Below are 23685 nucleotides of genomic sequence, written 5' to 3'. Positions count from 1 at the left end.
TTACAGTATACTTATATTCATTAAGATTAACAACTCTTACTTTAGCCCTTATCCCTAATGAGATTGCTAACGCAATTTAATCTTTATCTCCAATCTCCTTTCCTCCCCATTGGTGTTTTATTATTTTTCTAACCCAGAGGAGCCAGACTCTGAGATTAGGCATTTCTTGAATTTACATATTGTAATCTCATCTGCTCATTTCTTTAGGCAGTCATTGTACATCTGGTAATTCTATTATTATAAATCATTATCTATGAAACCATTTTGTTTTCCCACAGCAGTGTCTGGAACCCCTGCTGACATATCTTTAAAGGGTTATCCTGGAATATACCTAAACTAAACCATAAAGTTTCAAAGAAGTAGATATTTATTTCTGTAAGCACAAAAAATAAGGTTTAGGTTTTTAATAGAGAATGCTTTCAAACTTCAAACTTCAGAGCTTCAAAAGGTTATTATCTATCTATGAGTACCTGCCTATTTTATTTTTATATCTCTCTATATACCTGTCTATTCAGATAATACCCATTCTGTTTCATATGTTATTTGTATAAAATAATCAACATGCAAATGCATGAATGTTTATTTTGTGAATCATTATCCTCTAACTTTTTACCTATCATAAACATTGTTGTTTTTCCATATTGCTCTTTGGGGACTTCTTACTTCTTTGAGTGTCAAAAAGAAAGTCAAATTAGTACTTGAGCAGCTAAAATGGATTTTACAGAGTCTGTTTTAAAGATCGTTTTGAGAATTTTAAACATAGAAGAGATGTTAAATGTCCTTGAATAAAAACCTGCTATATCCTAATGATGAAAATGAGGCTGACCAAGTCATCAGAAAGTGAATTAGGGGCAGAGCTGGAAGCAGAGCCCAGGGCTCCGGTGCTGTGTCCAATATGCCGTCCTGTCCAAGACAGCCCCGGGCGCCCTCCCTTAGCCTACATTTCGCACAAGTTTGGTGTTCTGTGTTCTAAGCCCACAGCATAATTATAATGAGCATACTGATGGTGGGGAGGGGAGGAGATGCTGCTGTCATCTCTGTCATAGCTGTCAGACATGAGCTGACAGGAAATACGGAGGTCAGAGCCAATTCACAAATTCCAAATCCAGCAGCCCAAGACCAGTCGGGAAGGGGCAAAGAGCCTTATTTATCTCTGGGCGCCCAGAAGTCGCTGCTGCATTATAGAGCAGCATAAGAACTTGTATTAGTGGAAAAAGTTGTTAATGAACAGATTATATTCACCATATGCGATCTAGAAAGACAGAGAAATTAATTTTGGAAAGACAGGCAAAATGAATAAAAAGCAATTCAACAGTTGTCTAGTCTTGTACAAGTATTTCTCATGAGGAACAATCAAATATTGCTTATAGGAATAATTCAAGTAGTGTGAAACTAATTAATAAAGATTTATATTTTGGGGAAAATTAATTATATAGGTTTATAAGAACAGATGCTTTGTTTTCCACGTAATGTATGACAGTTTGACAGTTGGGCTATTCTCATTATACTAAGTATGATGCAAGAGTCACAATTATTGGGTTAGTTGACTAAACACACCAAGATCAAATTTTAGGCCTCAATTTAATTTTGTCTGAATAGTCAGTTTGGGTAACTCTACTGTTCAGATTAACTGGATATAGGTATACAGTTTAAAAGTAAACTTCCTAGGACAGCAGTAATATTTTGGTATTAGTTAATTTTTATAAGTAAGCTGTTGCTGATTTTCCAAAAATGATGTTTAAAACCTTTAGAATTTGTGCTTTAAAGCACAAGATATAATAAAATATCACTTCCCTTGCGGCTGTGTGTCCCTACTCTACAGATTCTCATTAAAATGAAAATACAGTATGAATGAAACTCTTGGAAAATTCTTTATATGTATATTATATTTAAACTGATTTCTTTTCTCATATGCATTTCATGTCAGCAGGAATGTTGTACTCCTTGTCACTGATGCTCTCATTCTCATTTGTTTGTGTGTAGACACCTGGGCAGCCTTGTAACTGTACTCACCAGGCGGCATATGCAATGGCTCTGGGAACTCGGTGGCAGGCAGCCCTTTTGGATAGGTGAGTTTCTGTGCTGCACAGAGCAGGGAGGTGGCAGCAGCAAGAGAACGGACCCCACCACCCACCATTCTCTTTCATGGGCCAGTAGGATTGTGGTTTTCAGTAACTACCAAGGACCCAGCTATGCTTGAAGATTATGCAGTCAACCTTTTAAAACTCATCTTAAACCTTCTGTCTCTTAAGTCTTGCAGTTATCTCTGAGTATTAAGTTAAAGCTGGAGGATAAGTTTTCTGTGTATCCAAAATGACTGATTTCAAGGCTCTGTCTGCACGAAAAACTTAGGCACGATATTATCTGGTCAATAATTCAAGGAAACAATCTGGAAGGAAATAGAATATTCTTAACCAAAAGTATTTCATTTGATTCTATCCAAAAGTATTGACTGAGACTCATTTGGGGAAGGTATATGTAACTAAGACTATTTTCACACTCAAATTTGGTTTGGGAGATGGTGGATCATGCTATTCCAGGAAATTTCTTTCTCATCTCATTCTTTTTTATTTTTCTATTATGAAGGAGAGTGAGTAGGAGGCATGCTTTTTAAAGAAATCATTACAGAAGCTTTATAACGTTAAGGTGTAATTTGTAAAAATTGCCAGTGGGAGTACAGAGGCAAATAGAAAAAAGCTGCTTTTCATTGGAATTGTAGCAGACTGAAAAATCTTAAGCTCCAGATTAAAAATAATACATAGTAAGCTTCTCTCAAATATGAAAACCAAGACATTTAAATAAAGAGGAAGGAAAACAATAGACATGGGTCTATCTGTTTCCCTGTGATAGGAGTTCCGTATGTAGGATTATATAGTTAACAATAGCTGCCATTTATTAAACACTTATAAATGCTGAGAGCTTTATGTGCATTATCTCATTTAATTGTCAAAAGAGCACTTTATGTACTATTTTTATCCTCATTTCTTGGATGAGGAAGCGGAAAGTCAGAAAACATAAGTAACCTGCCCAAAGATGCTCAACTAGCAAATGGTGGAGCTGAGATTTGGACTCAGGTCTGCCTGACTCCAAACTTTCATGCTCTTAATTGTGTCCTATAGGCTTCGCAGCTCCTAATATTGTTTTAGAACTTGGGCCCACCTTTGCATGTGATTTGCATGGATATAATGTCTAAGTATAAAATAATAAAATCATTTGGTTCATTCTTTTGATTTGCATTAGGTTTGAATGATCGACGTCATGCTGGCCACTGGGAGTGGATTGGTGGTGAACCTGTCACCTTCACCAACTGGAAGAGAAGAACCTCTCAACGTGCAAAGCCTAGAAAGAGCTGTATTTTGGTTCACAGACAAGGGAAATGGCAAGCAAAGGACTGCAGGAGGGGCAAACCTCACAATTATGTGTGCTCCAGGAAACTCTAAATGTAATTGGCCCTGCAGGTGTCCACCTGGGATTTCTCACCTATTTATTTACAGGAATTGTGAATATTACCCAATAGAAAACTAGTTGTCATGGCTTCATATATTTTTTTTAAATCATAGTTTATGAGTGATTCTATCTAGTAAAGATAAGACATAGATGAATAGTTCCAGGAAGATCGCTAAATGAATATTTTTTGGAAGAAAAGATACAATTTTTTGCATCTCAATTACTTTCAAAATAAAAGCCTGTAGTTTTAAAAGGTGTAAGATTTGCTTGTGCCAGGAGATACCCCCCTCCAAATCTCAGGCAGCACCAAGTTCATGGTCCTTGGATTCTTTTGTGCCATTATCACAAATGAGTCTGTTCTGAAATTCTTATTACAGGTGTTCCACCTTAGCCTAATGAAGATAACCCTACCAGGTTCTTTGACCCAGGGTGAGCTGCAAAGGGTTGGTTTGTCTTTTGGGGGCCCTTTTAAACATTGAACCTGATATTAGAGGCTGTAGATAGAAAGGAGAATTCTCTGGTGAAAATGCATGCTGAAAGAATGAAGGATTTAGGTAGAAGAATCACTCTGTGGAGATTTATCTACAAAGCCCTGGTTCAGCTCAGGATTCAGGGGCTCCCTGGACTTTAGAGTTGGATACATCACCACTTATGAAATTGAATTGGTTGCCTTTTCTAATAAGAATGTTGGCATTGTACCACTCCAAAGCTAATGGTTGGGTTTCCCCAGCCTTGCCCTACCATGAGAAATTTGAAGTAACGTGAGCCTCTCTCTTTGTGCCCGTTTATAGTACTGACTGGCATTTCTCAAGGACATTTGGAATAGAGAGTATATATGGATGGTTTTGGCATATGGAAGAAAAATACTGCTTCTTCAGAAGTGTTGTGTTGAACTATGCTGGTGAATAAAGAAAGATAATATTGAAAACAGAACCTTTGAAAGCCTATATTCTCAGAAAGGATTCTGATGCAATTTTGGGCCCTAAATCTTTATTATTTATAGAATAGCCACGTTAACTTGATTCTTTAACATGAAGGTACCTTATTGATTTATAATCTCAGCTGAGTGAAACATTTTTGAGGCAGTGAAGCATCTTGCTGTCTTACCACTACTCTCTTCTGAAATAAAGGTTCTAACAACAGGAAATTAGAACTTTATTTCTGAAACATTTATTCAAAATCTTTCTCTTTTCATAAGCAGTGAAAAATATGGCTGTGCCAAATGTCACTTGATATGTGAGTATCAGTGTGACTTCAGAATCAAAACAGGGTTTCCAAGTAGGTTAGAGCTTTGGTACCAGTTTAATTATAGCAATACCTTGAAAAATGCTTGAAGAAATTCAGTCCTGCTTTGAGTATGAAAACATGACAGGCTTGCTTTATTTGTGGTCATTTATCAAGTTTTTGATTAATGGAAGAATTTACAAAGAGAGGTTAGGATAAGACTCAGATATTCTACCTCTTACTTAAATCTAAACATGTTTTAGGAGACAGGAGGCTCTTTATCTTATTTCTTCTGGACTGGTGTAAATAAGGTCTCCTGTGCCACACAAATAATCTCTGGTGTATAACCAAAAGATGCCAAATACATCTTCTGTACCAGCCAATCAAATTTCTTCTGATCCACTGGTTTCTACAGTGTGGATAGGAGAGATGCAGATAAGAAAAAAATTGTTTACCTGAAGGTTTAAATCCTAGGAAGGAAAGTAAATGATTAAGGAAGAAGGAATTTAAGAGCCACTCCTTCCTACTGGACCTCTAAACCGTATCAGTTACTTAAAACTGGAAATATAGAATTATGTCAACTATATAAAACCTGGTCAGCATGGTAGGTTTAGCACACATTTCTGGAATGGAAGTGGTATTTGAATGCAATTACAAATCTTGGCACAAAGACAGAATGTTTTGGTTTTATAACAGCTAGAAATACTAGAAGAATATTTTAACATATTCCTAACCCTGAAAGCATTCATCTAGTTGTAAAATCCAAGAAATTGAAAGGAGATATGAATAAAAAATCAGGCAAGTTTGAGTACTGGGCAGGATTCACCATGACCTTCATTTCTTCCCCACAACTGGGCTTTGGATCAGGGAAGGAAAGGAAGGAGATGCTGGGCTCGGTTCTCTCCATCTTGATTTGCCACAACCACCCTTCGGGTTCTGGTAGGTGAGTGGGGAAAAAAGGAAATAGAGTAATTGGGGGATGGGAAGGGGGATTATAGGAGAGAAAGGGGAGAGAGAAGTGTTGGGTAGGAGGGATGGAAGCTGATGTAGCCAGGAAGGAGAGCATCAGGAGGAGGCACCTGAATGTCACCTGGCTTCTGTCCCCCAAACTTGAATACCAACTCAGGAAAAGTTCTACTTGTCCGAGGTCATCAACCCCACTCAACAATGTGTGGCATTCAGAATCTTCTGATTTTTGGTCTTTAACAAAAAAAAAAAAAAAAAAAAAAAAAAAAAAAAAAAAAAAAAAAAAACAGCATGTATATGCTAAATACAAAAACCATATGATAATTGTCTCACCTCCTTCCAAAGGATGATGAAAATGAACCAGGCAACATTTATTTATATTTTTGTTTTTGTTTATTTTTAATACAGCCAGGAAGAATATGCATATATTTTAATTAACACTGTGGTTCTGTGTAATTTAAATCATAAACTGGTGCTGATTAATTTCTGCAACAAGGCAGCATATTACATGTACTATATCTAGTATTGTATCAGAAAATTCATAAAATATACTTATTTGTAATTCTAGTCCACTGTTCCTTTAGTTTTTACTATTTTATATTTTTTAAGGGTACATGGGTGTGCCGGTTTGAATGCATTTTGTACCCCAAATGCCATTATCTTTGATGTAGTCTTGTGGGACAGACTTTTGGTGCTGATTAGATTTGCTTGGAATGTGCCCCACCCAGCTGTGGGTGGTGACTCTTGTGGGATACTCCCATGGAGGCATGGCCCCACCCATTCGGGGTGGGCCTTGATCAGTGGAGCCATATAAATGAGCTGGCTCAAGGAGAGGAAAACGGAGTGCAGCTGTGAGTGATGTTTTGAAGAGAAGCAAGCTTGCTAGAGAGGAATGTCCTGGGAGAAAGCCATTTTGAAACCAGAACTTTGGAGCAGACGCCAGCCATGTGCCTTCCCAGCTAACAGAGGTTTTCCAGACGCTATTTGCCATCCTCCAGTGAAGGTACCCGATTACTGATGTGTTACCTTGGACACTTTATGGCCTTAAGACTGTAACTGTATAGCCAAATAAACCCCCTTTTTATAAAAGCCAATCCATCGCTGGTGTTTTGCATTCTGCAGCATTAGGAAACTAGAACAATGGGCTTTAGGTATTAGTGATATTATTCGTTGTAACAAGGAGTAGGGAAAAAAACTCAACCTGTCTCATTTATCCTTACTGCTTAGACCAGCCTTTAGTTGTATGGTTTCATCCGTCCATCCATCCTTCCATCCTCCACCCTTCATTCAACAAATATTGAACATGAAGTGCCAACCCTTGGTCTGACATTGTTCTAGATACTAGAAATAATGTAGGAAATTAGATAGGAAAATAAGAATATATAAGCATAGCACAGATATGCAAATTTGTAATAGTTTTGTTAAGTCTCAAGTTTTTTTTAATCAGGAAGGAAGTCACAGTGGAAATCATTGATTACATTGTTCCTTTTCTCAGTTTAGATACAAACATCTCAGGTTAGCTGGGTTTTGTTATATTTCTCTCCTGATAAAGAAACTAGTGTTAACTTCCTGCATTTATAATCTGATCAAAAAGTTATTGGTAGCAACTTATCTCAAATTTCTTTTCTCCAGAATCAAGTTAGTAACTAGAAATTCAAAATCTAGTTAATTGCAGCAGTTTTTTAAAAGACAGGCAGTAGATGTCTCTGTATCTTGGAGACCCTTGAAGTAACAGAAATAAAAGAGAGAAGGCTTTGGTATCATCTCCTCTAATGCCACATTTTACAACAGAGAAGACTGAGGTTCTCACAAATTAAAATGAGAAAACATCAGCACTAGATCTGAGGTCATCCAAATTGTAGACTGAATATCCTCTATTTATTCCATATGTCTAGTACCACTCTGAGCAAACGGTTTTATTATGTTGAAGTCAACATCTTTGAATGATGGGTATGATGATTCACCATATACTTGAAAGCACTGTGCTAAGTGAAATAAACCAGACACAAAAGGACACATGTTGTATGATTCCATTTGTATGTAGGGCCCAGAACAGGCAAATCCAGAGTCAGAAGGTGGACTAGTGGTCGTCAAGGAATGGAGTGGGGAGAAGGGGAGGGGGAATTGGGACTAACTGCTGATAGGTATGGGTTTCCTTTTTGGAAGATGGACATGTTCTGAGTTTAGATAGTTGCAGTGGTTGCATGGCATAGTAAATAAACCAAAAACTACTGAAGTGTACACTTTAAAATGGTGCATTTTATGTTACGTGAAGCACATCTTACCAAAAAATGCTATAAAAATTTGCCATATGAAAATTCACTTCAGAAAGATACAAATTGTTGCATTTGTTGCGTATTTATCTGACCCATCCAAGATACATTCTAGGCTTTGCCCCATGCCTCACCCAGGTTTTTTGTTTATTTATTTACATAGCAGATTAAGGGGAAGGGGATGCTGGTTAGACATATTTTTAAATTTACAGTACAGTTCTATCGAAATTCCAACTCCCATCTCCCCATCAATCATGGGAGAACTGTTTCTGAAAACAGTGTGTGTCTGGATGTCTGCAATGTCCAGAATGCCATGATTGTCTTAAAATTAAGTTTATGAGGATTGTGCAGGATTGTGCAGGAAATGAATATACTATCCTCATAACTTACACATATACTATCCTCATAACTTACACATATAACTGTTCATTTTGAAAGTATTTCTTTTATAGGTCTCATATTCTGTTAGGCAATAAAGTTTAGTTTATCTTAAAACAGAAAGGAACAAAAATCAACCAACACTTCCATTAAAGGCCTCGTGGTGTTCTGCAATGCTTTTTCCAAGAAATGACGTGTCAGTTCACCTTTTGCTTCTATCCCATCTGTATTTTTGATTTCTAAAAGCAATCAATCCAAACTTACCCTATAGAATAAAAATGTGTTCAGACCCAACTATATGCTATCTATAAGAACCACACTTGAAATATAAATACCCAAATAAATTAAAAGAATGCAAAAAGATATACTATACTAAAACTAGTTGAAAGAAGGCTGGAGTGGCTATCAGATAACATAGATGTTAGAGAAAATAATACTACCAAAGATAAAGAAGGTGATACCATAATGATAAAGGGGTCAATATGTCAAGACATAATAATCCTAAACATTTATGCATCTAAAACATATTTCAAAATATACAAAGCAAAAACTGATGGGCCTGCAAGGAGAAATAGACAACTCTGTACTTGCAGTCAGAAATTCAAAACCCTTCTCTTAATAAAAGATGGAACAAATAGGCAGGAAATCAGTAAGGATATAGAAGGGTGGACACTGTTAATTAAATTAACCTAATTGACATTTATAGGATAGTCCACCCAACAACAGCAAAATACACATTCTTTTCAAGTGCACAAAGAACATTTACCAGGATAGACCATATTCTGTGATATAAAGCAAGACTCAGTAAATATAAATGATTCAAGTCACACGAAGTATGTTCTCTGACCCCAACAGAATTAAATTAGAAATCAATAATAGGAATATCTCTGGAAAATCCCCAAGTGTTTGGAGACTAAATTATGCAGTTAGGTTTTAATACATAGGTTAAAGAGGAATCCAAAAGGGAAATTAGAAAGCATTTTGAACTGAATAAAAATGAAAACACAACATACCAGAATTTGTGGAATGCCATTAAAGTAGTACTTGGGGGAATTTTATAGCACTAAATGCCCGTATCTGAAAGGAAAAAAAGGTTTTATATCAATGACCTCAGCTTCCACATTACAAAACCAGAAAAAGAAAAAAGCAAAAATAAGCAAATAATAAAGATCAGAGCAGAAATCAGTTAAATATGAAACAAACAAACAAAAAATAGAGAAAATCAATGAAACCAAAAGCTATTTCTTTGAGAAGATCAATAAAATTGATAAACCCCCAGCCAAACTGATTAGGAGGAAAAGAAGACACAGATTACCATTATTAGGAATGAGAGACGTGACATCACTACAGATTCTATAGATGTTAAAAGGATAATAAAGGAATGTCATGAACAATTTTATGCCAATAAATTTGACAACTTAAAAGAAGTGAACAATTCCTTGAAAGAAACAAACTACCAAAGTTCAATCAAGAAAAAATAGGTAACTTGAAAAAGTCCTATATCTACTAAAGAAATTGAATTTATCATTAAACACTTTCTTTTGAAGAAAACTCCATGTTCAGATGGCTTCACTATTGAAGTCTACAAATGTTTAAGGAAGAAATAGTACCAATTCTACACAAACTCATCCAGAAAACTGAATAGGAAAGAATACTTTCTAAATTATTTAGTGAGGCCAGCAGTATTCTAATACTAAACCAAAGATATTACAAGAATAGAAAACTGATAATTATCTTTTATGGACATAGATGCAAAAATTCTAAACAAAGTATTAGCAATTCAAAACCAACAATATATACAAATGCATAATACATCTTGACCAAGACACTTTGAAGGGAGCAAAAAGACAAGCCACAGAGCAGGAGAAAATTTTACTATGCATATATTTGATAATAGGCTTGTATCCAGATTATATAAAAAAAACTTCAAAACTCAATAATAAGAACACAAAGAACCCAATTTTAAAATGGGAAGAAGATATGAAAAGATACCTTACTATAAAGACATACTGATGTCAAATAAGTGCATGAAAAGATGTTCCACATCATTAATCATTAGGGAAAAGTACACTAAAACCATGAAATACCACTACATACTGTTAGAATAGCTAAAATTGAAAAGACTAACTATACTAAGCATTGGTGAGGATGTGGAGAAACTGGAACTACTGCTGGTGGAAAAATAATATGGTACAATCACTTTGGAAAATAATTTGGTGTTTTCTTTAAAGTCTAATATACAACCAAAATCATGACCTGGACATTCCACTCCTTATTTACCTGAGAGAAAAGAAAGTACAGATCAATTCTAAAACCTGTACATGAATATTCATAGCAGCTTTATTTGTAACAGCCAAAAACTGTAAACAAACCAAATGTCCATTATCATGTAACTGGATAAACAAGTTATGGAATAAAAATGAATGAACTATTGAAACACACAGTATCATGATTGTTAGAACAAATACGCTGTGTGAAAAAAATCTGACTAAAAAGAGTACATAGTGTATGATTCCATTTATATAAATTTCTAGAAAGTGAAAGCTAATCTATAGTGAGAGAAATAAATCAGTCATTGCCCAGGAATGGGGAAGAGGGTAAGGAAGGAAACTCTTGGAAATGATAGGTATATTCACTATCTTGATTGTGGTAATGGCTTCACAGGTATGTATATACTCAATATATCAAATTGTATATTTTCAATCTGGAGTTTATTGTAAGTCACTTATACCTCACTTCCAGGAATTTACTGTCATCCTCATTTAATAAATGAGGAAAACTAAATTTAGAGAACTTAAGGATAACAATAACTTCCTGGAAGAAGTGTGAAAATTAAATGTGAAAGTGTAAAGAGTATGGAGACAGCAGGTACTAATAAAGGGTATCTTTTGAAAAGCTATAAATTGTGCATGTGTGCATGTGTGTGTGTAAAAAGCCAGCATCTGTATTTGGAAGAGACTGAGAACTTCCAATAGAACCTGTTCTCAGCAATAACTAACCCCAGCAGAGAAGTGGGAGCTGGGGGCAGAAGAATTGGAGTTTTAAAGTTCTATTTTACAAGTGAGAACTTACCATATGTTAGGACATTTGTACACTTTGTGCTGGACAGGGAAATGTTCTCAGTTTTTGGAGAAATTCAGATGACTGAAGGAGCCCGTTTTAGAACCCCAAGTCCCTTGCTTTCAGACATGATCCCCAGATAAGCAAATCTCATTATAAAGAGAGAGAAGTCAGGAGACAGTTTTCCATATGATAGTTGCTAATTAGCAGTTTCATCCAAGTTGCTAACAGACTGAACTTGGGTGACGGTTATTTTCTGAGAATTGATGCTCCTTGAAGCCACATTTTCAAAATTTCCCTTCGTATTCACCATTTAAGGGACACCTTTTTTGCATATATTGAGTAAGCCTTTGTTTGCAAACCATACCCGCAAATCAACAAGTGGAGGCTTAAATGGTGCTAATGGAGAAAGAGGCAGCCTAATGTGTATGGGAGTAAGGATTCAAGGAAGAAGCTGAGGATAAGACCCACAGGGACTTCCAAACACTGGCATGTCACACGGCCCACTGACTTCTCTCAGGAAATCGCTTCCTTTCCTACAAATTTTGTACCTATCGGATGCGTTGATTGTGGTGTTTTTAGTGGCCAGCCACAAGAAAACAGGTTTCTTAGCATTTCAGATTTGAACCAAGAGTTGAACTTTTGCAAATGTGACTGAGTCCTGCCCAGCATTATTGCAAACCTGGGCCCAACTTCAGGTACAAAACAGAAGGCGAGCCTGGCTGGAAACTTTTGCTTTGCTATTGCATTTTATTGTCACTATTTTTCACAGTTTGTCTCATGTCACCTTATTACTTAATTCCCACACCTTGGAGGGAAAAATGTGTAATATTTGAATATTTATGTTACAGATACTTAACATTATGTTTCTGCATAGGTGTTGCCAAGAGAGTCAAGCCAACCTTTATTTATAGAGGGTAGAAAATATAAATCTGTCTGAAATCATTTATGAAATGAAGGTCTTAATATTTGCAAGGTTGATTTTGGTTCCTACCCCTGGTGAGCTTTAGAGAAGGGTTGTCAATATAAGGTGTCATTGTTTTAGTTTTCCTATCCATGACTTGCTTTTTTCCCCAACTGCCCTCTCTTTTTGGCAGTGTCTCCTCACATTCTGTCCTACATTTGGCCCTGAGTCAGTTGAAAGCTTTGCAAGTTGATTTTTCATTCCCATCTGAATTTTAGCTTAACTGTGGAACTGTTTTCCATGTGTTTTTAATCATTTGTCCATGTGTTATGAGCTTATAGGGACAATATGGTTCCCCCAAGCTGCCTGCATTGTATAAGCAGAAACTGGCAAGGTGGCCAGTGGGGGAAAGATTTTCAGACAGATGCCCCCTACACTTAACTTCTGTTGGTGATAAACCACCCCCATCTTCCAACTGGAGTAAAACAATCTACAAGCTGCATAAAGTTTCCTAACACACATAGAGTTCTCTGGCATAAGTTGCTTTTTCTAGGAGTGTAATTATCCTTCAGGAGAGACTTCTCTGGGAACTGTGGCTAGTGTGACAAAATTCAGAGACACAATCTGAGACTGTGGCCAGGCTGGGAAAATAATAAAGAAAGGTTTATTCTGAGTCTTCCCAGATTCAGTTGAAATTTAATTTTAAAATGAGGTCTAAATGGAGAGAATTAGAGATAAATTCTCTACGACAAAGAGATGCTTCTTAGTAAAGCACAAGGACCAACATCAGAAGTTCCCATCCACATTTTTATTGGATCTGGGCTGCTAAAGCAAACATTCATTAGTTTCCTGAGTGTAAAGCAAGGTGCCAGAAATGAGAAAGAAACAGAAAACTGTGTTAAACAAAATCCCTGTTCTCAGCATGGCTGACAATGCTATCTCCCACACGCACAGTCCCTGCCTTTAAGAAGTCTTCTCTCTCAGGTTAGGAACACCTACACACAAATTAACCCAAGTCCAAAGAATCACTAAGCGGCCAAGTGAGGAATAAATCAGGCTATTGGGGTCCAAAACAAATTCCAGCGCTATAGTGTGATGGCACTCTAGCAAAAACTCTATGACACTGGGAGCAGGCTGGACGGCAGTTCTGCTCTTAGAGCTTAAAATTTCAGGAGTCTCATAGCTCTTTTTTTTTTTTTTTTCCATTTTTATTGAGATTGTTCAGATACTATACAATTATCCAAAGATCCAAAGTGTACAATCACTTGCCCCTGGGTACCCTCATACAGCTGTGCATCCATCACACTTAATTTTTGTTCAATTTTTAGAAACTTTTCATTACTCCAGACAAGAAATAAAGTGAAAGATGAAAAAAGAAAAAAAAGAAAAGGAAACTCTAAACCTCTCCTATCCCTAACCAACCCCCCTCAATTGTTGATTCCTAGTATTGATATAGTATGTTTGTTACTGTTTATGAAAAAATGTTGAAATACTACTAACTGTAGTATATAGTTTGCAATAGGTATATAGTTCTTCCCTATATGCCCCTCTATTATTAATTTCTAATTGTATTGTCATACATTCGTTCTGGTTCATGAAGTGATTTCTAGTATTTGTACAGTTGATCATGGACATTGCCCACCATAGGATTCAGTTTTATACATTTCCATCTTTTGACCTCCAACTTTCCTTCTGGTGACATATATGACTCTGAGCTTCCCCTTTCCACCTCATTCACACACCATTCGGCACTGTTAGTTATTCTCACATCTTGCTACCAACACCCCTGTTCATTTCCAAACATTTAAGTTCATCCTAATTGAACATTCTGCTCATACTAAGCAAGAGCATCTACATTTCTTCCACAAGGCAGGAGGGAGAGTCAAAGAAGGTAGAGAGGCAAAAGAAAGAGGAAACAAAAAAAAATGACAGCTAGGAAGCAGCAAAAGGAAAAATAACCTTAAATCAAAGTAGAATAAAGAATCAGACAATACCACCAATGTCAAGTGTCTAACATGCCTCCCCTATCCCCCCCTCTTATCTGCATTCACCTTGGTATATCACCTTTGTTACATTAAAGGAAGCATAATACAATGATTCTATTAGTTACAGTCTCTAGTTTATGCTGATTGCATCCCTCCCCCAATGCCTCCCCATTTTTAACACCTTGCAAGGTTGACATTTGCTTGTTCTCCCTCGTAAAAGAACATACTTGTACATTTTATCACAATTGTTGAATACTCTAGATTTCACCAAGTTACACAGTCCCAGTCGTTATCTTTCCTCCTTTCTTGTGGTGTCTCACATGCTCCCCATCTTTCTCTCTCAACCATATTCATAGTTACCTTTGTTCAGTGTACTTCCATTGTTGTGCTACCATCTCCCAAAATTGTGTTCCAAACCACACACTCCTGTCTTCTATCTCCCTGTAGTGCTCCCTTTAGTATTTCCTGTAGGGCAGGTGTCTTGTTCACAAAGTCTCTCATTGTCTGTTTGTCAGAAAATATTTTGAGCTCTCCCTCATATTTGAAGGACAGCTTTGCTGGATACAGGATTCTTTGTTGGTGGTTTTTCTCTTTCAGTATCTTAAATATATCACACCACTTCCTTCTTGCCTCCATGGTTTCTGCTGAGAGATCTGCACATAGTCTTATTAAGCTTCCTTTGTATGTAATGGATTGCTTTTCTCTTGCTGCTTGCAGGATTGTCTTTGACATTTGATAATCTGATTACTAAGTGTCTTGGCGTAGGCCTATACATATCTCTTCTGTTTGGAGTACGCTGCGCTTCTTGGATCTGTAATTTTATGTCTTTCATAAGAGATGGGAAATTTTCATTAATTATTTCCTCTATTATTGCTTCTGCCCCCTTTCCCTTCTCTTCTCCTTCTGGGACACCAGTGATACATACATTATTGTACTTTGTTTCATCCTTGAGTTCCCGGAGACGTTGCTCATATTTTTTCATTCTTTTCTCCATCTGCTCCTTTGCGTGTAGGCTTTCAGGTGTTCTGTTCTCCAGTTCCTGAGTGTTTTCTTCTGCCTCTTGAGATCTGCTGTTGTATGTTTCCATTGTGTCTTTCTTTCATCTCTTGTGTTGTGCCTTTCATTTCCATAGATTCTACTAGTAGGTTTTTTGAACTTTTGATTTCTGCCGTATACATGTCCAGTGCTTCCTTTACAGCCTCTATCTCTTTTGCAATATCTTCTCTAAACTTTTTGAATTGATTTAGCATTAGTTGTTTAAATTCCTGTATCTCAGTTGAAGTGTACGTTTGTTCCTTTGACTGGGCCATAACTTTGTTTTTCTTAGTGTAGGTTGTAATTTTCTGTTGTCTAGGCATGGTTTCCTTGGTTATCCAAATCGGGTTTTCTCAGACCAGAACAGGCTCAGGTCCCAGAGGGAAGAAATATTCAGTATCTGGTTTCCCTGCGGGTGTGTCTTAGAAAATTGCTCCACCCTTTGATGCCTCAGGTCACTGTGCTTTTCTGCCCAGCAGGTGACGCCTGTTAGCCTATAATTCTTGACTGGTGTGAGGAGGTATGGCCGTGTTCCCCCAGGCTCTGGGGTCTGGTTCTGAATGGAAAGGGCCCCACCCCTTTCCTCCTAGAGAAGACAGACCCCTCAGGTGGAGGTCATTAGCATTTCAATGGTCTCACTCTCTGCTTGTGGTGTCTCCACCCTTCCCAGAGTCACAGCCCTGGAAACTGAAAATGCCTGGGGCTTCCTCCACTGAGCCAAAAAAGAAACAGATAGTCCCCTTCAGACCCAGTCCGAGGCAACCCTCCGGCTCTCCCAGGTTAGTCGTCACCCAAAGCCTCTGTCTGTTTTTTGGGGCTGTGTACCTGTAGTGAGCAGTTCACACTCGCTACTTAAAACCCCAGTTGGAGCTCAGCTGAGCTGTATTCGCTTGCTGGGAGAGAGCTTCTCTGTGGCACCACGCGGCTCCACAGCTCGGGCTATGGGGGAGGGGGTCTCCCGACCTGGTTCCGCAGGTTTTACTTACAGATTTTATGCTGTGTTCTCGGGCATTCCTCCCAATTCAGGTTGGTGTATGATGAGTGGATGGTCTCGTTTGTCCCCCCGCAGTTATTCTGGATTATTTACTAGTTGTTTCTGGTTTTTTGTAGTTGTTCCAGGGGGACTACTTAGCTTCCACTCCTCTCTATGCCGCCATCTTGCCCCGATCTCCCTCATAGCTCTTTTGCACACTCTGATCTCCCTTTGTCTCTCCATTTTATTTAGGACCAATTTAATGAGAAATGAGTTAAATGCTGCCACAAGTTCAAGTAGCTCTGGGAAAGTGTGGGTGACCCTGGGGAGAAAATTTTAAAAGCCATACTTCAACTTGTTGGAGTATGAAAAATGGAGATTGGTCTAGACAATGCTTTCCAAAATTTGACTGTGAGGACAGAAGAAAAAACTAAAGGGCAGAACCTAAATATTTTTATGAAATCAAGAGACATTGTTAAAAGATTGGAAACAGATGTTCTGATGGGAGGCAACCAGGAGAGTAGAGGAGATTGATGACATTGGCAGGGAGCAGGAGAAGGCCATTCAACAGAGACAAGGGAGGAAAAGATGGGATTTTGAGAGAATGGAGTAGAGTAATAAGAAAGATTGGAAGATTGGTGGGTTGAGTTGAGAGTTCAGTTGATACTGAAGACAGTCTATTTACATAGAATCAAATTTTTGCCATTTTGTCATTGTCTCTGGTGGCATTCCATACCCAGGGATGTGCCGAGGGAAGGTGGACAACCAGATGTTTCTGGGGTTGGAATTTTACTGTGTGGGTGCAAGAGAAGGATAAAGGGGCAAGAGAGTTGGTAATTTTGCAAGTTTAAAGTGATGGACCACTCTTTTTCACTTCAATTATTATTCTGGTTATTTTTGTGTGTGTGGTAATGAGGGTGTCGGGGATTGATTTTGGTGATGAACATACAACTATGTAATGGTACTGTGAACAATTGAATGTACGATTTGTTTTGTATGACTGCGTGGTATGTGAATATATCTCAATAAAATGAATATTAAAAAAATAAAAATAAAAAAATTAAGTGATGGACCATGGAATTCCAAGATGGATAGAGAAGGAAGTGAAAACCAGAGAATTTATATTCATTCATTCATTATTCACCAATATTTTTGAGCATCTACTATGTGAGAGTAACTGTGCTGAAGTCTGAGTTGGTAACTAAGAGAGACATAGCCCCAACTTTCATAAACTTCAAATCTAAAGCGGCAACACATGTTGCCACAGATGAGTGGAAGAACTCAAACAACAGAATGCTGTCATGCGAGAGTGGAATGTGAGATTTACTGTTCAGAGGTGGGATTGTTCCTGGTCATTATGGGGGTCAGGATGTAAGGCAGGGGGGCAGCAAATTGGAGTGGGGATGGTCATCAGATTTCAACCAAGGTATTGAAAGGGACATACGTTTCATACCGATGCCAGGTCATTGGTCAGACCCATCCATGTGGACACCGAAGTCACCCAGCATGATGGTAGGAAGTGGGGTGAAAAGACAGGCAGTGAGCCAGATGAAGAGCGCAGGCAGGCAATATTATCCCTGGAGAGGTTGAGAGATATAAAGCGAAGTGCCTCTGACCATGCAGCTTGCAAGCTGTAAGGAGAGGCAGGAATCAGACCTAGATATCCTGGCTTTAAGTCTAGATCCACTTCAATGTAGACATTGCTCACCTCTAAGAGAAGCTTCCAGCAGAATGGAAAATGATCATGGTAAGTGTTAAGGATGGGAAGAAGGCGCATGACAGAGGTGTAGCATGAGTAAGGCAATCCTGGGCTGGCTGTGCGATAGAAGCTGCAGGCAGTGGGGATCAGGTGGGCAGGTGGGGAGGTGGCACATGGTGAAGGCCGCCTCAGGCTGCCTTGGCCAACGTCACAGATTCTCAGGAGCCCTCTCTGCATTCTCAGGTCAGTAGTCAGTTGGCTACATTTAAGCGTTCTCCGTGACTTGTGCACAACAATAGATAAATCCCCCTAGCAAAATAAAATACTTCTTAACGATGTGGGGTGCCTTTGGACAAAGAGAGATGAGATCACTGAAATTGCCCACAGAATAATTTCATCTTAGAAGACAGTTTAGGCATTAGTGCTTAAAAGCGGAAATGGGGAAGTTTTGTGGTCTGCTATACGATTTCATATTTATCCTTTTCTACTGGCTACATGTTTTAGTTTCTTTGAGTGACAACTTCAAAGGTTGAAAACAATCTGATAATAATGGTTGCCTCTGTGGGAGGGAACCTGGGGTCTAAGAGTCAGAGGAAGACTTACTTCTCATTGTACAACCTTTGGATTGCTGAATTTTATTTCTATGTGTGTTTATTACTTACTCAAAAAAAATTATTGCACATCTATTGTCCGTTACTTGTGTTTGGCACAATGCCAATTGCTGACTAAAGGCTTTAGACTTTCTGTATCCAATGAACTTTAAAAAATAAACTCTAACCTACCATGGGTTGATTTTCATACATTTAACATGGAGACAAGTTTGAAGAAAGGATTGATCCTTAAACCTTGCTGTCCATAGACTTCAGAAGTCATAGAGTCTGTGTTAGAAAATAACTGAGTGATTATGTTTGGAAATGCCTGGGAAAAGGATATAGGGTAGAAGAGAGAGAATTTCCTGGCTAAACAACTCAAGTCAACAAGTAAGCACTCAAGCAGATTCAGTGGAGAATGCAAAGATTAATAAAATATAATTCTTGTCCTTAAGAAGTTTAAAGACCAATAATGGAGATAAGAGAGGGGGCAAATAACCATAATACTATACAGAAGAGAAGTTCCAGCAAATTGCTGTGGGATTGCTCTTTCTTTAAGGAGAGAACCTCTGACCCGATCTCATTGTACTTTTACTTATCCTTACTTTGACCCATCCTTTTCTTCACTGTTTGAATCCACGTGTTAAATGCTCTTACTGAACACCGACTTTTCCTTCAGAACACTTAGGACAACTTTATACAATAACAGCTAGGATAATGATTTGCTTCTATGCACACATACAGGGACCACTCGCCCCTCTCTGCCTGGCATGCTCTATGTGCTCAGTAGGGGTGAAGAAAGTGAGGGTCCCAGGGCATGGTGTTTAAGGAGGCACTCAGTCTCAGGCACTGACCCTGCACTCATGCCTAAAAGTAAGGGCCTCCTTAAATGTTGCACCCCAGGTGCCCTGCTGGCCTCACCCTAGTTCACTGGCCACTCAGCATTTCAAGGTTGAATGAGTGGATGAATAAATAAACTTACAATGTTACCCATCTTGGGAGCTGTGTACATTTTACCAAAGACAATGCCCCTTTCATCATCAACAGGGGCTGAGGGACTGAAGCTTCCATCATTTTTACTGTGGCTTTGGCCCGTATTTCTTTTGTGAGCTGTGAGCGCATGTGCGGTGCTTGTAACAGGTTCACCAGAAGAGTAAAGCTGGAAACAGGCCACTCTCTCTCTTCTCCCAGAGCCACCTGTTACCACGGATGATAAAACGGTTCTTTTTTGAGAGGTAAAAGGCATCCAAATTGGAAAGGAAGAAGTCTCATTATTTGCAAATGATGTAATTGTATATTTGGAAAATCTCAAGAAATCTATGACAAAGATACTTGAGCTAATAACAAATTCAGCAAAGTGGCAGGATATAAGACTAACGTGCAATAATCAGTAGTGTTTCTATATACTAGTAATGAGCTAACTGAGGAAGCAATTAAGAAAATTCCATTCACAATAGCAACTAACAGAATCAAATATCTAGGAATAAATTTATCCAAGACTATAAAGGACCTGAACACAGAAAACTACAAAATATTGCTAAAAGTAACCAAAGAAGACCTAAATAGAGGGAAACACATTCTGTGTTCATGGATAGGAAGACTAAATGTTGTTAATCTACAGATTCAATGCAATGCCAATCAAAATTCCAACAACCTACTTTGCAGACTTGGAAAAGTTAGTTATCAAGTTTATTTGGAAGGGAAAGGGGACTCCAATAGCCAAAAACTTCCTTAAAAAGAAGAACAAAGTGGGAGGACTTTTACTTTCTGACTTTAAAGTTTATTATAAAGCCACAAGGGTCAAAACAGCATGGTACTGACACAAAGATAGACATATTGATCAATGGAATTGAAATGAGAATTCAGAAGTAGATCCTCAGAGCTATGGTCAATTGATTTTTGACAAGGCCCCCAAATCCACTGAACTGGGATGGAATAGTCTGTTTAATAAATTGTGCTTGGAGAAGTGTATATCCATATCCAAAGGAATGAAAGAGGACCCCTACCTCACACTCTATACAAAAATTAACTCAAAGTGGATCAAAGACCTAAATATAAGAGCCAGTACCATAAAACTCATAGAAGAAAATATAGGGAAAAATCTCTTGACCTAGTGATAGGCAGTAGCTTCTTAGACCTTACACCCAAAGCACTAGCAATGAAAGAAAAAACAGATAAATGAGAACGCCTCAAGACTGAACACTTTCATGCTTCAAAGAACTTTGTCAAAAGGGTGAAAAGGCAGCCAATTCAATGGGAGAGAATATTTGGTAGCCATATATCTGCTAAGGGTTTGATATCTAGTATATATAAAGAAATCCTGCAACTCAGCAATACAAAGACAAACAACCCAATTATAAAATGGGCAAAATATATGAATAGACATTTCCCCAAAGAGGAAATACAAATCATATGTCTAAAAAGCACATGACAAGGTGTTCATTTTCATTAGCTATTAGGGAAATGCAAATCAAAACCACAATGAGCTATCATCTCACACCTAAAAGAATGGTCACTATTAAACAAATAGGAAACTACAAGTGTTGGAGAGGATGTGGAGAAATAGGAACACCCTTTCGCTGCTGGAGGAAATGTAAAATGCCATAGCTGCTGTGGAAGACAGTGGCAGTTCCTGAGAAAACTAAATATCAAGTTACCCAATGGCCTGGCAATTTTGCTACTCAGTATATACCCAGAAGATCAGAAAGCAAGGATACAAACAGACATTTGCACACTGATATTCATAGCAGCATTCACAACTGCCAAAAGATAGAAATAATCCCAGTGTCCATCAACAGATGAGTGGATAAACAAAATGCGGTATATACATACGATGGACTATTATTCAGCAGTAAGAAGGAAAGAAGTCTGAAGCATGTGACAACATGCATGAACCTTGAGGACATAATGCTGAGTGAAATAAGCCAGACACAAAAGGACAGTATGATTTCACTAATATGGACTAACTAGAATATGTAAACTCAGAGTCTTAAAATATAGAATAGGGTACCTAGAGATAGACAGAAGTTAGAGAAGGGGTAGTGGTTACCTAATATGTACAGAAATTTTAACAAGGTTGAAGTTAAATGTCTGGAAATGGATAAAGATAAGGGTGGCTTATTAACGGGAATATAATTGTGCCATATTATAGGTGAATTTGGTTGAAAGCGGTTGTTCAGAGTCGTATGTCACTGATTAACACTACAAATATAAATAAATTCTTGCAAGAACTACTACAAATGTATGACACTTGTACAAAAAGTTAATGATAGAGTGGTGTATGGGGGAAGTTAGCTACTGCAAGCTATAGACTGTAGACTATTAAGATACAGTAATATCTTAATATTCTTTCATTAACAGTAACAGGTGGGCCACACCAATACTAGAGGGTCAATAATAGGGGGGATAATGGATATGGGGTATTTTGGGTTTTCTTTTTTTGTGTGTCTATCTGATATTTTTCTTTTTGGAACAATGAAAATGGTCTAAAATTGAGTGTGATGATGATTGCACAACTAGGTGATGATACCGTGAGACATTGTATACTTTGGATGGAATATATGGCATGTGAATATATCTCAATAAAATCTGCAGATTAGAAAAAATGGTTCTTTTGTGAAAACCATGAACCAGGAGAGAAAAACTGTGGTTTTGTCATGCGTGGCTGAATACTAAATCCTTTCTCTCTCTAAATTTCGAATGTCTGTTCTAATTTACAAACTTAAGCTCTCCCTGCTACATTAAACAGTGTGCTCCTGGAAAGGTGCAAGCATGTCATACTCATTTTTTGTTTCCACTGCCTGGCAAAGTGCTAGGCACTTTGAAACACAGTCTGAGCTCAATACATATCTGGGAAAAAAATGAATGGAAAGTGTTACCCTATTTCTTTTGTATTGGTGGAGTAGGCCAGGAAGGAGGGGTGAAATCTTATAATATCCAGAGGGAAGCAGAGTAGGAGACAATAGGCTTTATTTCTGTGGTTGCTCTGTGACAACTGTGGCATTAGCACAAACACAACGTGGCAGTCCATAATGTCTTTGGATTTGGATCTACCTGAAATTTCCTGTATAGCAGAGGACTGGTGCCCTCCTAAGTTTTCCTTGTGCAATTTGTTTTGAATAAACTAGACGGTCCCAATAGATTGAAAACTCCAGGAGGTCTGGAGAGGGACAACCTCAGAATTTTATTCCCAGAGTCTCGCACAGCGGTGGCACTCAAATATTTGCTGTACGAATAAATGAATGAGTGCAATAAGTAGAACAGCTTTCGGAAATGAGGCCCTCCTTAAAGTTCCCTTTCCTTAGAAAGCTATGGGAGAGGGAGGTAGTGGGGGCAGAGTTCTACATTTTCAATGACTTTCTAAACTAAATTATGATAAAAGGTTTAAGAGGAAACCACTTATCCTAATTTCCCTCTTTCTTGTCCTTCGGAAAAGAGAATATCTTATCTGCCTTCTGTTTTTTGCGAAGAGAGGTAAAGGTGATGTGGCATATACCCCAAAGAGGTTTTTCCAACAAATCTGTCTTCCCAAATTCTCTTTCCTGTCTCTCAGTTATCCTGTTTAACTCTATGCCCACCCCCTACCCCCTAACGCTGCCTCTCACCTTTTGTTGATTTAGGCCTGGGATTTTCAGGAAAGAATGTAGCCTTTCTCAGTTTCCCCTCAGAGAGCACCAGGAACTCTTTTTAGCTCCCTTCTGTGATTCCGAAAGACAGACATAAAATGTAGCTGTTTCTGTTCTCTCACAGGCACACCCGGGGACTTTGGGGAGACTCGCAACACAAAACGTCTTACAGGTTGTAGGATTTCATGGCCCCGCTTCCTGTCCATTCTGTAAAAATGATGCTAGCATATGGAAACATTTTGTATGGGTATCTTCACGAAATCTTTAGGGTACCTGAAGACATCTCAGTGCCTAAGAAAACTCGGTCAAGCTGAAAACAGAGGGTCTGATCATGCCAAGCATGAGCTGTACATTGCAATGAGTGAACGATGAGACTGGCCCTTCTGGCTCTCGAGGTCTGAGGCTCCCCAGTATGTGGGCTGAGCAGGCCTCCAAGCTCAGGCCTGATTTCATCCTGGCATTTGGTACTAAGGGCACCAAATTTGTGGGGCTGTTGTCACATACCAGCTTCCTGCTGTGTCCAGAG

At 38.2% G+C, this 23685-nt stretch overlaps 1 protein-coding gene across 1 annotated transcript in view; it reads left to right on the top strand.

The window, feature by feature from the left end:
- FREM1 (FRAS1 related extracellular matrix 1) overlaps positions 1-5842 on the top strand; it is a 49622-nt gene extending 43780 nt beyond the window's left edge. The window contains exons 13-14 of the mRNA XM_037798356.1: positions 1984-2069; positions 3241-5842. Of these exons, the coding sequence (XP_037654284.1) occupies positions 1984-2069; positions 3241-3440 (286 nt within the window). The 3' untranslated portion in view covers positions 3441-5842. The remainder of the gene's footprint in view (positions 1-1983; positions 2070-3240) is intronic.
- Positions 5843-23685: the final 17843 nt, after the last annotated feature.

Source organism: Choloepus didactylus, chromosome 10, assembly GCF_015220235.1.
Source record: "Choloepus didactylus isolate mChoDid1 chromosome 10, mChoDid1.pri, whole genome shotgun sequence".
Classification (NCBI taxonomy): domain Eukaryota; kingdom Metazoa; phylum Chordata; class Mammalia; order Pilosa; family Megalonychidae; genus Choloepus; species Choloepus didactylus.
This window is presented reverse-complemented; position numbering and strand designations above follow the sequence as displayed.